Raw genomic sequence first — 15659 nt, 5'->3', positions numbered from 1 at the left:
TACGGTTTTTAACTATAACTTTGGTTTTTTTCTCTGTTTATTTTCAATCCTGCTATTTCTCCAAATTCTATCCTTTTCAGTAGTTTAGAAGTTGTCTCCAGTGGTTCTTCTAAAATGAATACCAGGACATCTGCAAATGCTTGTAGTTTATACAGTGGTGGGATTCAAATACCTAAACAACCGGTTCTATTATGTGATGCGGGCCTGGGCCTCCGATGCCTAGAATGGACTTCCAGAAATGGCATCAAAGTGTTTTATGTATTGATGTGAATCCTATGGGCAGTTATAAATAAGTAACTGTTGTGTACATTTAAACTGTTAACTGTCTGTCTATGGTTTTGCAAGCTTGTGTTTTGGGTGGGAAAATTGCTTTAATTTCATTGGCTGCCACCTATCAGGGTCCGTATAAATAGATGTCAAAGCGGTTGTTAGAGTCGCTTCTGTGTTAACTTAATAAATGTTCTATTGTTTTCACCTTCACCTCGTCAGTGCCTACGATCCCAGTACACAACAGTGGCGACGAGGATGGAATGTGCTGCTAAGGAAGAAGGAGCCAAGAGTCACTAGGGTTAAGACCAGGCATCAGTGCCCTGGTAGGAATGATGTTCCCCTCTCTGCCCGCCAGCAAGCCACACTGGAGGCATCCACATCCTAAGATACCTGTCCCTATGATCAACACAAAAGCCCTTAGCAGCACAAGGCATTGAGAGGTTAGTAACAGCAAGCCATGACAAAGGTTGGCAAGCTGTCAGAGTTTGACGTGTTGCACCCAGAGTGATGGAGCTTGTACGTTTCACAAGTCAAAAACTACCTATGAGCGAACCAAGTTCGGGAAGATGGCTTAAAGGCTGCAGTGCTGCTGTGCGTGTGTGGCCAGGTGACATTTGATATAGCTGAGAATTTAGTCACCCCAGCAACTCTAGAGTCAGTTGCCTACTCTGAGCTCAAGAGAAAACTCAAAGAGCACTTTGAACCAAAACTCTCTGTCATCACCTGGAGACATGCATTTGAACAGAGGCAAAAGCAACCGGATGAGACAGCTGTCAAATTTGTGGCCACACTGAGACAGGCGTCCAGGCTCTGTGACTTCCCAGACCTGGAAGATAGCCTCAGGGACCAACTGGTATGTGGCCTGAGAAACAGGGATCTACAGCAGAAGCTGTTCATGAAAGAGACTTTGTCATTCCAAGAGACTGCTGGGGGAGCCATCAAAGTCTTACTGCCCTCCAAGAATAACCCCAGCCAAGTAACCATCCACCATGAAGATTCCGAAAGAACTGATGACTTAGATGTGGACAATGAGATTGACCGGCTGCAGAAGCTACCAGAAAGAGGGTGGCAGCCACTTGAGAAGGCAGTTCCCTTCACCAGCTGTGCAGGCTGTGGAGGCAGACACCAGCACTCTGAGTGCAGATTCCATATGGCAGTGTGCCAAGCATGTGGCAAACAAGGCCACATTGCCATCATTTGTAAAGGTCGCCAGAGGGACTCTCTGCAAGAAAAATTCCCCAGGAAAGGTACTGGGGCCCCAGGGCAAAACAGAGTTGGATATTGCTCCAGTTAGAAGGAACATCTTTAGAACAGGAGCCCACTCCCCTCTTAAAGAAAAGCTTAGGCTTAAAGTCAAGCTTCAAGGAATTCCATGTTCAATGGAAGTGGTCAGCCCTGTCCACAGTTTCTCAAAGAACTTTTAACTACATTTGCAGTCACAGTGGCAAAAGAGTTAAACTCAAGCCATCAAATCTAGTGTTGACAGATTTTCAAAACTCCTGTGTAGTGGTTAAAGGGGAAGCTATGCTAAAAGTACAATTCAAAGAGTTTGAGGGTTCCCTCGATGTTGTGGTAGTTGAGGGGCAGCGCACAAGCCTTATCGGGTTAGACTGGTTTGATGCCCTGGGCATCCATCTGTCTGGCATAAACAGAATGCAAGTAGTGAACCTCACGACTGTATGCCAGGAATATGTTGATGTTTTCAGCCTGTATTTGGCAAATACGCGACCTCCCTGTAGTGATGCCAAGATATGGCTGACTATAGTTACCGGATTTGCATGCTGCTGAAGTGCTTTATTAATAGTGCACTTATAATCTGCACATATCTGCACCTCACCATTGTGCTTAAGTGGTGTGACTATAGGAGTCTCCCACAAACTGCTATCTACTGGTTGCAACACACCTTGCTGCAACAACTTATCTAACTCTGCATCAATCTTAGGCTTGATCCTGATTGGGGTTACAGTTGGATCAATATGGAGGGAAATTGGAGCTCCCTTGTAGGTTTTTATGGACCACAAGCCACTTCTTGGTCTGTTCACTACAAACAAACCCCTCAGATCCTCTCTCCATGGATGCTGAAGTGGTCCATCTTTATGGCAGCCTATAGTTACAGGCTAGTCCATAAAACAGGTAAGGAAATGGGCCACGCTGACACACTCAGCAGACTGCCTCTGCCTCACACTGAACCAGACCCCGTACCTGCTGCATGCATCCTGGCAATCCAGGACTTGCCAGAGTCTCCCCTTCATGCAGGGGATGTGTCTACTGAAACAGCCACTGACAAAACACTCAGTTGTGTTTTGAACTGGGTGCTGAGTGAGTGGCCAGAAGCCAGTCTGGGGACAGAATTTCACAGCTTCATCAGAAGGAAGGATGAGTTGTCAGCTTAAAAGGGCTGCATTCTTTGGGGAAATCGAGTCATAGTTCCACACTCTATGAGGACTAGAGTTTTAGAATCTCTGCATGAGCGACATCCTGGAATAGTCAGGATGAAGGCACTCACGAGAAGCTACCTGTGGTGGCCAGGGTTGGATAAGGATATTGAGGTCCAAGTAAAAGGATGCCATGTTTGCCAGCAATCCAGACCTGAAATGCCTCAAGCCCCAGTACATCGCTGGGAAACCATGTAAACCCCATGATCTAGGATTCACATAGACTATGCGGGACCATTCCAGGGACAGCAGTTCCTCATTGTTGTGGATAGTCACTCCAATGTATCTAAAATAATCCTTAAGTTATTTTTAATTTATCTTTTTGGAAAAAAATCCATTTTGATCTGGATGAATAAATTCAATCAAAAATCTTTTCAGTCTCTCTGCTATTACTGAAGCAGAGATTCTGTAATCCACATTTAATAGTGATATTGGTCTATAATTTTGTATCTGTGTCAAATCTGAGTCCTGTTTTGGTATTAAAGTAATATTTGCTTTGGTCCATGTGTTTGGTAATTTAGCCTAAGGGATGTGGTGGCTCAGTGGGTTAAGATGCTGAGCTTGTCGATCAGAAGGTCGGCAGTTTGGCAGATCAAATCCCGAGTGCTGCATAACAGAGTGAGCGCCTGTTACTCGTCCCAGCTTCTGCCAACCTAGCAGTTCGAAAGCATGTAAAAATGCAAGTAGAAAAATAGGGACCACTACGGTGGGAAGGTAACAGCGTTCTGTGCACCTTTGGCATGTAGTCATGCCGGCCACATGACCACAGAGACGTCCTTGGACAAACGCTGGTTCTTCAGCTTTGAAACGGAGATGAGCACTGGCCCCTAGAGTCGGAAACGACTAGCACACATGTGCGGGGGAACCTTTACCTTTACCTTTTAATACCTCATTGCAAAGTTCTTTCATTGGTGAGCTTAGTGTATCTTGTAAACATTTGTAGAACTCTGTGGGTAGCCCATCTGGTCCCAGGGTTTTATCTTCTTTTTTTGTTTTTTATCGCTTCCATCACTCCCATCATTGTAATTTTTTTCATTTAGTATCATTTTAAAGTTCTCTGTAATTTTTGGTAGATTACCATTTTCTATATATCGTACTATTTCCCGAGATATTTCTTCTGTATTATATAATTTTTGATAAAATTCTTTAACTATTTTTTATTGCATCGTTTTGAAATTGTAAACCACACTTCTCATTTTGCATTTTATTTATCAGTTTCTTCTCTTTCTTTTTTCAGTTTATAAGCGAGCCATCTTTCCAGCTTTTTGCATTTTTGAAAAAGTTTTATTTTGCCCTTTTAATTTGTTGGGCCACTTTCTCTGACTCTATCAAGTTTAGTTTATGTTTTACCTTATATACCTGAGTATAAGCCGACTCGAGTATAAGCCGAGACCCCCAATTTCACCCCCAAAAACTGGAAAAAGTTATTGACTCGAGTATAAGCCGATCCGCCGTTCTGCAAGCCTCTGCCGCCAGCAGAGGCTCGATCCGCCATTTTGCAAGCCTGAATACACAGGAATACCCTGTGTGGCCGCGGCTCTCGGGGAAGCCCTGGCTGTCCGCTTCCTCGCTCCACGCTGCCATTCGGGGCCCGCGCGTTCCCCGGGCAAATCGCGGCGCCCAGCAGGCGAGGAAACACGCCCGCTCCAGTCGCCCCCCCTTCCCTCAGGAGACGCGAAGCAAGTGACCGCCCGGAGCTTACCGAGGACTTGCGCGCGGCCGAGGCTTCGGTGCTTCCAGGATCGCGCGCACCTCTCCCAAGCCGCCGCCGTCCGGAGACCTGCCGAAGTTTGGGGAGGTTTGGGGAGGTGCGCGCGCACCTCCCCAAACCTCCCCAAACGTCGGCAGGTCTCCGGACCTCCGCGCCCTGCCTGCCTGCTTCTTTCCGCAGCGGAAAGAAGCAGGCAGGCAGGGCGCGGAGGAACGGAGACCTGCCGACGTTTGGGGAGGTTTGGGCGCCTCCCCAAACCTCCCCAAACGTCGGCAGGTCTCCATTCCTCCACGCAGACCTGCCGACGTTTGGGGAGGTTTGGGCGCCTCCCCAAACCTCCCCAAACGTCGGCAGGTCTCCGTTCCTCCTGCCGACGTTTGGGGAGGTTTGGGCGCCTCCCCAAACCTCCCCAAACGTCGGCAGGTCTCCGTTCCTCCGCGCAGACCTGCCGACGTTTGGGGAGGTTTGGGCGCCTCCCCAAACCTCCCCAAACGTCGGCAGGTCTCTGTTCCTCCTGTCGACGTTTGGGGAGGTTTGGGCGCCTCCCCAAACCTCGGCAGGTCTCCGTTCCTCCTGTCGACGTTTGGGGAGGTTTGGGCGCCTCCCCAAACCTCCCCAAACGTCGGCAGGTCTCCGTTCCTCCGCGCAGACCTGCCGACGTTTGGGGAGGTTTGGGCGCCTCCCCAAACCTCGGCAGGTCTCCGTTCCTCCTGCCGACCTTTGGGGAGGTTTGGGCGCCTCCCCAAACCTCGGCAGGTCTCCGTTCCTCCTGCCGACGTTTGGGGAGGTTTGGGCGCCTCCCCAAACCTCCCCAAACATCGGCAGGTCTCCGTTCCTCCGCGCAGACCTGCCGACGTTTGGGGAGGTTTGGGCGCCTCCCCAAACCTCCCCAAACGTCGGCAGGTCTCCGTTCCTCCTGCCGACGTTTGGGGAGGTTTGGGCGCCTCCCCAAACCTCGGCAGGTCTCCGTTCCTCCTGCCGACGTTTGGGGAGGATTGGGCGCCTCCCGAAACCTCCCCAAACGTCGGCAGGTCTCCGTTCCTCCGCGCAGACCTGCCGACGTTTGGGGAGGTTTGGGCGCCTCCCCAAACCTCCCCAAACGTCGGCAGGTCTCCGTTCCTCCTGCCGACGTTTGGGGAGGTTTGGGCGCCTCCTCAAACCTCCCCAAACGTCGGCAGGTCTCCGTTCCTCCGCGCAGACCTGCCGACGTTTGGGGAGGTTTGGGCGCCTCCCCAAACCTCCCCAAACGTCGGCAGGAGGAACGGAGACCTGCTGACGTTTGGGGAGGTTTGGGGAGGCGCCCAAACCTCCCCAAACGTCGGCAGGAGGAACGGAGACCTGCCGAACTTTGGGGAGGTTTGGGGAGGCGCCCAAACCTCCCCAAATGTCGGCAGGTCTCCGTTCCTCCGCGCCCTGCCTGCCTGCTTCTTTCCGCTCCGGAAAGAAGCAGGCAGGCAAGGCGCGGAGGTCCGGAGACCTGCCGACATTTGGGGAGGTTTGGGGAGGTGCGCGCGCACCTCCCCAAACCTCCCCAAACTTCGGCAGGTCTCCGGATGGCGGTGGCTTGGGAGAGGTGCGCGCGATCCCGGAAGCACCAAAGCCTCGGCCGCGCACAAGTCCTCGGTAAGTTTTTTTGTTGACTGGAGTATAAGCCGAAGTGGAATTTTTCAGCCCAAAAAGTGGGCTGAAAAATTCGGCTTATACTCAAGTATATACGGTATCTCCATTTGTCTTCTCACAGCTTTCTTTTGTGGATATATTTGTAATTTTAACTCGTTTCTTAAATTCTTCCCTTAATATTGTAGATTGTTGTTTTTTCTTTGTTCTTTTTAACTATATATGTTATAGCTAATCCTCTAAAATATGCTTTGGCTGTATCCCATACATTTTGAATTGATGTCTCTTTTTTATTTTCTTTAAAAAGAAGAATTTTATTTCCTTTAATGCTGTTTCTACAAATTGTTTCTCTTTTAACAGGGATTGATTCAAAGTCCATCTTGATTTCTTCTTTACTCCTCTCCATGTCAGCTTTATCAGATTGTGGTCTGCCCAGATATTAGCTTCTATCTCAATCTCATGTATGTTAGTTCTTAATTTAGGGGACATCCATATCACATCAATTCTGAACCAAGATTTGTGTCTATTTGAATAAAATGTATACTGGGTCTTTTTTGGGTTTATTTCTCTCCAAGTATCCTGTATACAGATTTCTTCTGTCATTCTAAAGAATGGCTTAGGCAGTATCTTTCTACATAAAGCTACTCCTCTTTTCTTTTGATTGGCTGATGTAGGAAAGAGATTGCTTTCAACTAGGTGGTGTTGGACTGCATCAGCTACCACACCAGCTAGCAATTTGAAAGTTGTTGCAATTTTGGGATCTGTAGGGAAGCAGCACCTTAACAGGCTACATGACAGTTTTGCTTTTTACTCTTGATGAACAAAGTGTCCTAAAGTATTTTACGAGTATGTACAATGGATTAGTTTTCTGAAGAGCAGAAGAATGAGATGCTAGACCATTTGAACTTTGAAGGACATAATTTTAGAATAACATTTTGAAAGCAAACTTGGAATATGCAAATTTGAAAGGACAGAACAAGTTCAAATACATTGAAAATTGATTTGAATTGTTTTATTTACAGGTTACATTAGGCAGAAAAGAAATTTGCTTGCTACCTAATAACATAACACGGATATTGATCACTAAGTTTTGTGACATGGCTTTATGGAGAAAAACATGTGCGAATATTGCATTGTCTGGTGGTGGAATTAGTGAAAACAATGTAAATATGGTATGTTTATTGCACATTTTAAACAAATTACTTTATTTCAAAGGGTGACATAAATGTACTAATTAAATGAAAATGACTTTTTTTAAAAAATATTCTTCAGAGTCGTCTGGATGTCATTGTATCACATTTACTTGGATGTACATCAACAAAAGTTCTCTTACATTGGAAACAGGTAAAAATTCTGAAATGTGAAACTGAAAATATGAATTTTACTCACTTGGAATAGGAAATGTCCTCTTTGATCTCTTTTTTCATAATAAATGTTTTTCCCCCAAATAAAATAAAAATATAAATTTATCATTAATTGCAAAACTAATTTTTACTCATTCTCTCCATTAGCCTTCCTGAATGTATTTATTTATACCATTATTTATAGAGCCTACACCCAAAAGGACTAGGGCAGTTGGCAGGACAAACAACAATTAAAAACTATCAGCTAATTTAATCTAATCCCTGGGACAGCCCAAGAGTTTGCAAGCATTTAAATGCTCCTTATCTAATTGAACAGGGTATTCTAAAGGGCAGGGCCCTGATTGAGAAAACATGTGGGCAAACCTCCAGTGTCCCCCACTAAGTAGGGATGCTTCTTCTCCAAGGGTTCACATGAATTTGGAGTTGGCAAATCAGCTGGCAAAGTAGCACCCACAACACAGGTATTACTCCACTAAATGTATTTACTTTACTGATTGAACAAGCTGCTATATTTTGAATCAGTTGAAACTTTTCAGTTATCTTCACAGGCAAAGTAAGTTCCATAGTCTGTCAGGTTACAAGCGTTAGTCCTCAAAATCAGGAAAGACACATGTTGATTCTTCCAAGCAGAGTTCTTTATTGTTCTACACTTATAGACAGAATCTTGCCATACCTGTTCTGTTCCAGCCTATGACCAGCCCTGTTTGAATGTCAGGGACAACCCCTTTTTATAGTCAACAGGCTGGAAAAAACCCAACCAAATTTATTTACAAAGAGTTAAAAAAAAGTTAAATGAAAAGTTCAAGAGTTAAACCAAAAGTTCAAACAAGAGTTAAACAAGAACAACAGACCAGGACTCTAGCAGAAGATCTTCAAACGGTTGCCTTCAGCAACCAGCACCTCCCACACCTTCCCCTTTTATCAGCAGTCCCAAGGCGTGGCTTCTCATTGCCTTCTCCTGAGTTGCCTCATTGCCTTCCTCTGTTCTGCTCTGCTAGATTGTCTCCTGCTCCTAGCATCCCTGAACAGAGCCAGCTGTGGATCATCTTCTTCCAATCCCTCGTGCTCACATGGCTGAGTCTGATGAAGAACAAGATGGGAGGGGCCAGGCTGAGAGTCCTGCAGTGCATCAGAACCTTCCTCTGACACCAAAGGCTCTCCCAACCCCTCCTCCTCCTCCTCTTTAAAATCATCCGACTCAGCTGCCGGAACAACAGGCTGACACTGAATCACAACAATTCCAAAGAACCCTGTTTACTATCTGCATCTAGCATATACTCTGAGAACTTTTTTTGAGAGTCTTCTTCACCCTTCTTCCCTCTCAGAAAATATCTGGACTGAGCTGCTGCTTATTCTTATGGAATGCACTCCCTATCTCCTTGGAATCCAGTTTACTGTCTGCCACCCCATCAAGGCAGTGAATCATTATTACCAGTACATCTGAATTCATCTATTGGCACACCAGACAAAGCTGGGCAACAGTCCTCTGTAGTTGCTCCACTTATTATTTGTGATAGAACTTTATCCAGATTTCCAGAAGGGAGGGAGTGCATTTCAGATGAGCAAAAGACAGAACAGATTGTAAGGGGGAAAGACAATCATTTATAGCTACAAAGCTAAAAATTGCTGCATTGTGACAAGTTTAAGAAAATCGTGCCCTTGAGAAATGAGATATTGGTAGTGTTGGTTTTTATTTATTTATTAGGGAACTTAAAATTCCAATCTATCCAAAAAAAAAAAACAGGTTAGGAAAGTTGTTTTGTTCCAGAATGACTTCCCCCCGCTTCTATTCTGTGTAGCTTTGTTCTAACCTATTCTAAAGGATTATGTAAATAGTTTTAATGGGAAGCTTTAGAAAATTGCATTTTTTAAAAAATAAAAATAAAAATAATTTACAAAAGTGGTTTCACATATTTTTCTGTTGTTTTTTTTCAGGTTTATGAAACTGGGCAGTTTAAACAATTTGATTATGGTTCTAAGAATATGGAAAAATACAATCAGGTAGACAATTTTTTTTTAAAAAATAAAAGCTATATTGCAGATAAATAAGAATGAAGATAAAGCAGTTACAAAGTTGTAATTTTTTTACATAGTACCATTATATTTAACAGATCATCCTGGATTCATCTGAATTTTATTTTGATTAAAGGCAGGAGTGTCCATCTTTGTATCAATGAAATGCTGTTCTATCAAGTATAAACAATATCTACTCAGACATAGCTCTCAGGAAATTAAAAAAAGAATGTCTATTCCTATAGTAGTTTTTGCAAATTTGACTGAGACTGGTGACAGTACTTCTAGTCAGTGGTGGGATTCAGCCAGTTCACACCACTTCGGCATATCCGGTAGCTAATGTTTTGTTACCCAGGCCCAAAATGGACTTCCAGAAGCGGCAACCATACAGAGAACAGTTTGCTCACATATTTGAATCCCACCACTGCTTCTAGTGTACAAGGTACTGAGTCCCTCTTAAATTACATGGAAAAGTTATTTTAGGACCAATTAGCAGGAATTAATTAAAAGAATTAGAGATAATGAGTGAAGCTTACTGTGCTAATAATATTAAAAAGGATTATTTTCAGATTTTTATGGGGTTATGGTTGAATAGGGTGGAGATAGAAAGGCATGTAAGTAGATTGCTCAAAAATAGATTTGTTATGATATGGAATATCATAACAGATAACCACGTAGCATGAGATGAATAACAAAAGTGCATTATATTAACAACCATCCCAAAAGATAAGTCAGTGTCCTTAGAGCTATTCTGAGGCTAGACTCTGGGAAGTAGCAAAGCTAAATGATTCAAAACACCAGGTTACATACAACAATATTACAATACTAGCAATATTTAGTTGTAATGAGATTTAATAAAATTTTTATCTTCTCTTTAGATGAGCCCTCCCTTTTATGATATAAGAAGCATGAATATCCCAACCATCGTGTGGGGTGGTGAAAAAGATAAAATTTCTACACTAAAGGATACTGAACTACTTCTCTCTCTTCTTAATAATCTGATCTCTTACAAAATAATTCCTCATTGGAAGCATTATGATTATCTTTTCGGGCTTGATGCACGTCAAAAATTGTATGATGAACTTGTTGACATACTTCAGAATTTCGAATAACCTGGGGATCATCTAATAAGTCAGCAGCAAACATGGCACTCCTAAACGTTTCTTTAACAGATGAAATGCATGCTTCACTAAAGCAGAATTGTCTAATTCTTTTACTTGATTACTTTTTAAAAAGATACCTTTTAGAAAAGTTAATGTAGATGCCTTGAAACAATGCAACCTGTGAATTCTAAACTTTGGGAAGACTCACAGGGTAAAGTGTAATAAGAGAAAGATGATGCCAAACTGTAAGAGCTGAATGAAGATTCTCACAATTCAACACTTTCCCTTCTTCTAGTTTCAATAGCAAAAAGCAGTGTTCGAGAGGACGTGTTAAAAAAACAACCTCAAAATGGTAGCTCTGAAAAGATGACCTAAGCTTTACATTCCATTGTACATGTGCTGTCCTTGCATGCATTTCTAAAGGGGGTGGGGTTTTGTCTAATTGCTGCAACCTCCATCTTTTTTAATGTAGTAATGCTATTAAATATTACAATTAACAATAAAAAGTAATACCATCTAGAAAAGAATGAAGAGAAAAAATAGAAGGTTCAGAAAGGAAAATGAAAAATAGAAAGGAAATAAAAAATAAGAATATAGTAAAGAAAAAGAAATATATATAAAGAAATGACTTTCCCCTTCACCACCAGCATGTCCATGATGAGTTAGTATATCTTGCAACTAATCTTTCTTGGTACATGGAGATTGTAATGTATTGGCCTTGTATGTATAATTCACTTGCTTATGTTAACTGTTGCTTAATGGTTGACCTACTTTCTGTATGTTGTTATGGTTACTGGGCTGAGCTAGAATTTGCTGTCTCTGGGCAGTTAAGTAGGTTTGGGATGGGAAACTGCTCCTTCAAATCTATTGGTCGCCGCCTAGAGGCCAACCGTATAAATAGCTGTGCAGCAGCTATTAGCTTGCTTCTGTTATGTTCTGACTGAGAATAAACTTGTTGCTGTTGAACACTTCGTCTCACAACAGGGGCTGCAGGGGTCTGTGGGGTGGCACGGTGACTCCTTCGCTGCTGCAACCGAGCATCGATGCGCAGGCAGAGATGGATCAGCCCATTCAGGTCTGAGGGAATATCCACACGGGCCAGCTCATCCAACATCTCCTCCGACAATCCATCCTGGAAGGCATCCACAAGCGCAGCCTCATTCCAGGCGGAATCCTGGCTAAGCAGCCAAAAATCGCTGATATAGCCCTGTAGGGGGCGTTGACCCTGCCTCAGAGCTTTCAGGCGTCGAGTAGCAGTCTGCGTCTTAATAGGGTCCTCATACATCATTTATTTATTTTTTATTTTATTTTATTTTAATTCCATTTATATCCCGCCCTTCTCCGAAGACTCAGGGCGGCTTACAAGCTTAGCAGTAGCCTTCATTCTATGTATATGCCTGCTTGTTAGGGCTTTCACACACACCCCAAGCGGCATTATTACAAAGTCAGCTTAATTGCCCCCAACAATCTGGGTCCTCATTTTACCTACCTCGGAAGGATGGAAGGCTGAGTCAACCTTGAGCCTGGTGGGACTCGAACCTGCACTAATTGCAGGCAGCTGGTGTTACTTAAGGAGGCATTAGCCCACTGCTCCACCAAGGCTCATCAGACGCATATGATCACAAAACCCCACAAAGTTGTCCAACAATAGGCTAGGTTGAGCCAGCAGAGGCGTGCCCCAACGAGCTGCATCACCCGAAAGAAGGCTTAACACAAACCCCACCTTATCCCGGTCAGTGGGGAAATCAGCTGCTCTCATGCTGATAAAGAGCTGGCATTGTCCCAGGAAAGCAGGAAACAGTTCTGGAGTGCCTGTAAATTTATCCGGCATCGCAACTTGGCATTTTCTCCTGGGTGGGGGTGATGGTGGGGGTGCAGCATGAACCTGAGCTTGCAGTTGAGCCACCTGAGCTGCCAGCAAAGTGAGTTGCTGGGTGAGCTGGGCATTCTCAGCACGTAGCTGCTCCATAATATTAGTAAGGGGTGGGAGGCTGAAAGCAAACTGTTCTGTACCAGCCTGCTACCAGCCCTGCAGAAAAGGCAACCCCTTTACAAACGGCAAGAGGCTGGAATTACGCCTGCCAAATTTATTACTACAAAAACAAACAAGACACGAACCAAGAAACAGGAGCTTTGAAACACTATCCGAGCGGTTGCTTTCAGCAAACCAGCCCTCCCCACACATTCCCCTTATATAGAGTTCAGGGCGTGGCTTCTCTCTGCCTCCTTCCGAGAAGCCCCATTGCCTTCCTCTGTTTACTCCTAATTGACTGCCTCCTGCGTCGGGCGTCCTTGAACAGGGCCAGCTGTGGGTCATCTTCATCCACACTGTCAGGCTCACACAGCTGGGTCTCCGTGGTGACCAAGTAGGAGGGGCCTGGCTGAGGGCTATCATCAGCAAGATCTTCAACCCCCTCAGCAAGGTCTTCAACACCCCCCTCCTCCTCTGAGTCGTCCGACCCAACTGCCGAACCCACAGGCTGACCCTGAATCACAACAGTTATAGCCTTTCCTGGGCCAATGTGCTCTTCTCACAATTAGCAACTTCCTTATCGCCTGTCATTTGAACTATTTGATGTGCTGTATATGGGGCTGCCTGTGAACAGTATCCAGAAACTTCGTTTGGTCTAAAATGCAGTGGTCTCATATTTTTATACAAATCAAGAGTTGCACATTTGTCACTTCTTTTGCCAGAGCCACAATGGCTACCACTTTCGTTCTGGGTGTAATTTAATTTTTTTTAACCTTTAAAGCCCTACATGGCTTAAAGGTAAAGGTAAAGGTTCCCCCGCACATACGTGCTAGTCGTTTCCGACTCTAGGGGCCGGTGCTCATTTCCGTTTCAAAGCCGAAGAGCCAGCGCTTGTCCAAGGACGTCTCCATGGTCATGTGGCCGGCATAACTAGATGCCAAAGGTGCACGGAACGCTGTTATGGCTTAGGTCCAGGTTATTTAAGGGGCAGCCTCTCCCCAGTTTCATCTACCTGGGCTACCAGAATGGGATGGCAAGGTCTGTTATGGGTCCTATCTATTAGCGAAGTACATCTAGTGGGACCCAGAAAAACGGCATTCTTTGTAGTCGCTCTCTCTCCCTTTAGAATATCATTCTTCCAGAGATAAGATTGGCCCTTACTTTGATGCTGTACTTTTCTGGGAGGTCTGAAGACATGGTTCTTTCAATGAGCCTGGGTTATTCTAGTCCCAATGTCAGCAAAAATACATTAAGAGTTATCAGAAATAATATCTGTCAAGCACAGAGAAAGAGACTGGTACAAAGAAATTGGTGTTTACAGTATTTGATGCGGGCATGCCTGTGCTCGCACACATACACACAAGTACATTCTTAAATGCTTGTTCCTGAAACAGCTGCAAACCTATAATTTCCCACTGAAATCACACAACATGAGTGTGAGTCTCTATCTTTTTCTTTCAGCTGTTTGTTGCAAGCACACCTCAGTTTTAACTTCACATTTTGATATTTAGTTTTTTTGCTTTTTTATTTTTTATTTTTAAAGGTTAATTGATTGTTTGAATGCTGATTTATTCCAACCGCTTGCTGAATGTTAAGCTGATTTTTTATGTTTTACTGCTTAATTACTGTATGCTGTTGCAAATCACTTTCGCTTTCTCAGTATGAAAGTCAATAGCAATTTCTTGAGCACTGAAAGTTATCTGATATGTTTTACATATCGCATTTTCATTACAGGGATTTTGCATTTTATTCATTTTTAAAAGCTCTGGTCTCATTTTTTAAAATCATTGATAGAAAATTTCCTTTTTCCCCCATGTATTTTTATCATGGGAAAGATCTCAATGTCCTCTGAGGCTATTTTGCTGTATTTTGCTCTCCTTGTCCTTGAAAGAAACTGTTTGTGTCTGACTCTAAAAGCTCAGTTACAGAACTGTCTCAGTTATATTTAAAATACAAACAACGCATCAACTTAAGGATAAGACCTTTGGGAAGTCTTTGAAAAAAATGTTTTTTAACTTACAAATTCAAATTGAAAACTTAGATTAAAAGTTTGGTAAAATAACAATGGTTTAAATCAGGGGTGTCAAACTGTCAGCCCGTGGGCCGGATGCGCTATGCTGAAACTGCAGTCAACCCATTGCCAGCAATGGAAAAAAAGTCATGATATGTCATGACACGTCACGTGACGTTGTGAGTTTGACACCCCTGGTTTAAATCAACCTATGTTCTTCAGGTACGAGTAACAGCAGCTAAAGCAGACTTAATATCAGATGGATTGGAATGTAATTTGTTGCTGGCAGATTTGAAGGACATAGAGTCTAAGTCTGAAAATTAGAGGCTGGTTGGATAAGGCTGAAAGGGCCATGGGGTCTAAAGACTCAAAGTAATGAATTGGATTTTTTAAAGAAGTTTGGTGGAGTTCAGGGATTAGACTTATTATGTCTAACTGGAAGACAAATGTTAAGAGATGTTTCAACTTGTAGGAGGTTTTTTTGGAACAACAAATGCTGTGGGGATATCATAACATGGCTTAGGCCCGGGATACTTGCAGGACCATCTGCTACCGGGAACGAATTCCCATCGCCCAGTACGCTCACACAGAGAAGGCCTCCTCAGGGTACCGTCGGCTAGACAATGTCGGCTGGCGACCCCCAGGGGGAGGGCCTTCTCTGTGGGAGCGCCAGTCCTATGGAATCAGCTCCCCCCTGAGCTTCGGATGGCCCAAAATCTCCAGTCCTTTCGCCGCGGCCTCAAAACACTCCTTTTCCACCTGGCTGACCTGGACTGACAGGCATTTTAATTATATTTACAATTTTTAATTTATTTTTAATTTTTAATTTTAATTTATTGCACAGATGATTTTAATTTTATTTTTATCTTAATCTCTGTACTTATTATATGTTATTGTTGTTAGCCGCCCTGAGTCCTTCGGGAGATAGGGCGGGATATAAATCCCATTAATAAATAAAATAAAATAAATAACAGAGACTTATGTAGATATACTAGATAGACGTCAGGTCAAACGTGTTGGGTAAACAGTGTTGAAGAAGTTCATAAACTATATGCCTGTTTTGCAAGGGGGGGGGAAGGGAAGGAACTATTATTCTTGAAATAGTTGTCTATGGAGATTTTCAGTCATCCAGGTCATGGTTGTCCCAAAGGTGCTTTTACAAG

At 43.7% G+C, this 15659-nt stretch overlaps 1 protein-coding gene across 1 annotated transcript in view; it reads left to right on the top strand.

Annotated features, from left to right (window-relative positions):
• The window catches only part of LOC308668350 (lipase member M-like), a 29087-nt gene extending 17608 nt beyond the window's left edge, over positions 1–11479 (top strand). The window contains exons 8-11 of the mRNA XM_081328208.1: positions 7056–7205; positions 7306–7377; positions 9333–9398; positions 10289–11479. Of these exons, the coding sequence (XP_081184334.1) occupies positions 7056–7205; positions 7306–7377; positions 9333–9398; positions 10289–10522 (522 nt within the window). The 3' untranslated portion in view covers positions 10523–11479. The remainder of the gene's footprint in view (positions 1–7055; positions 7206–7305; positions 7378–9332; positions 9399–10288) is intronic.
• Positions 11480–15659: the final 4180 nt, after the last annotated feature.

This window comes from Vipera berus (assembly GCF_964194415.1).
Source record: "Vipera berus genome assembly, chromosome: 5".
NCBI lineage: Eukaryota > Metazoa > Chordata > Lepidosauria > Squamata > Viperidae > Vipera > Vipera berus.
Note: the sequence above shows the minus strand (reverse complement) of the source record. Positions and strands in the feature narration are given on the sequence as shown.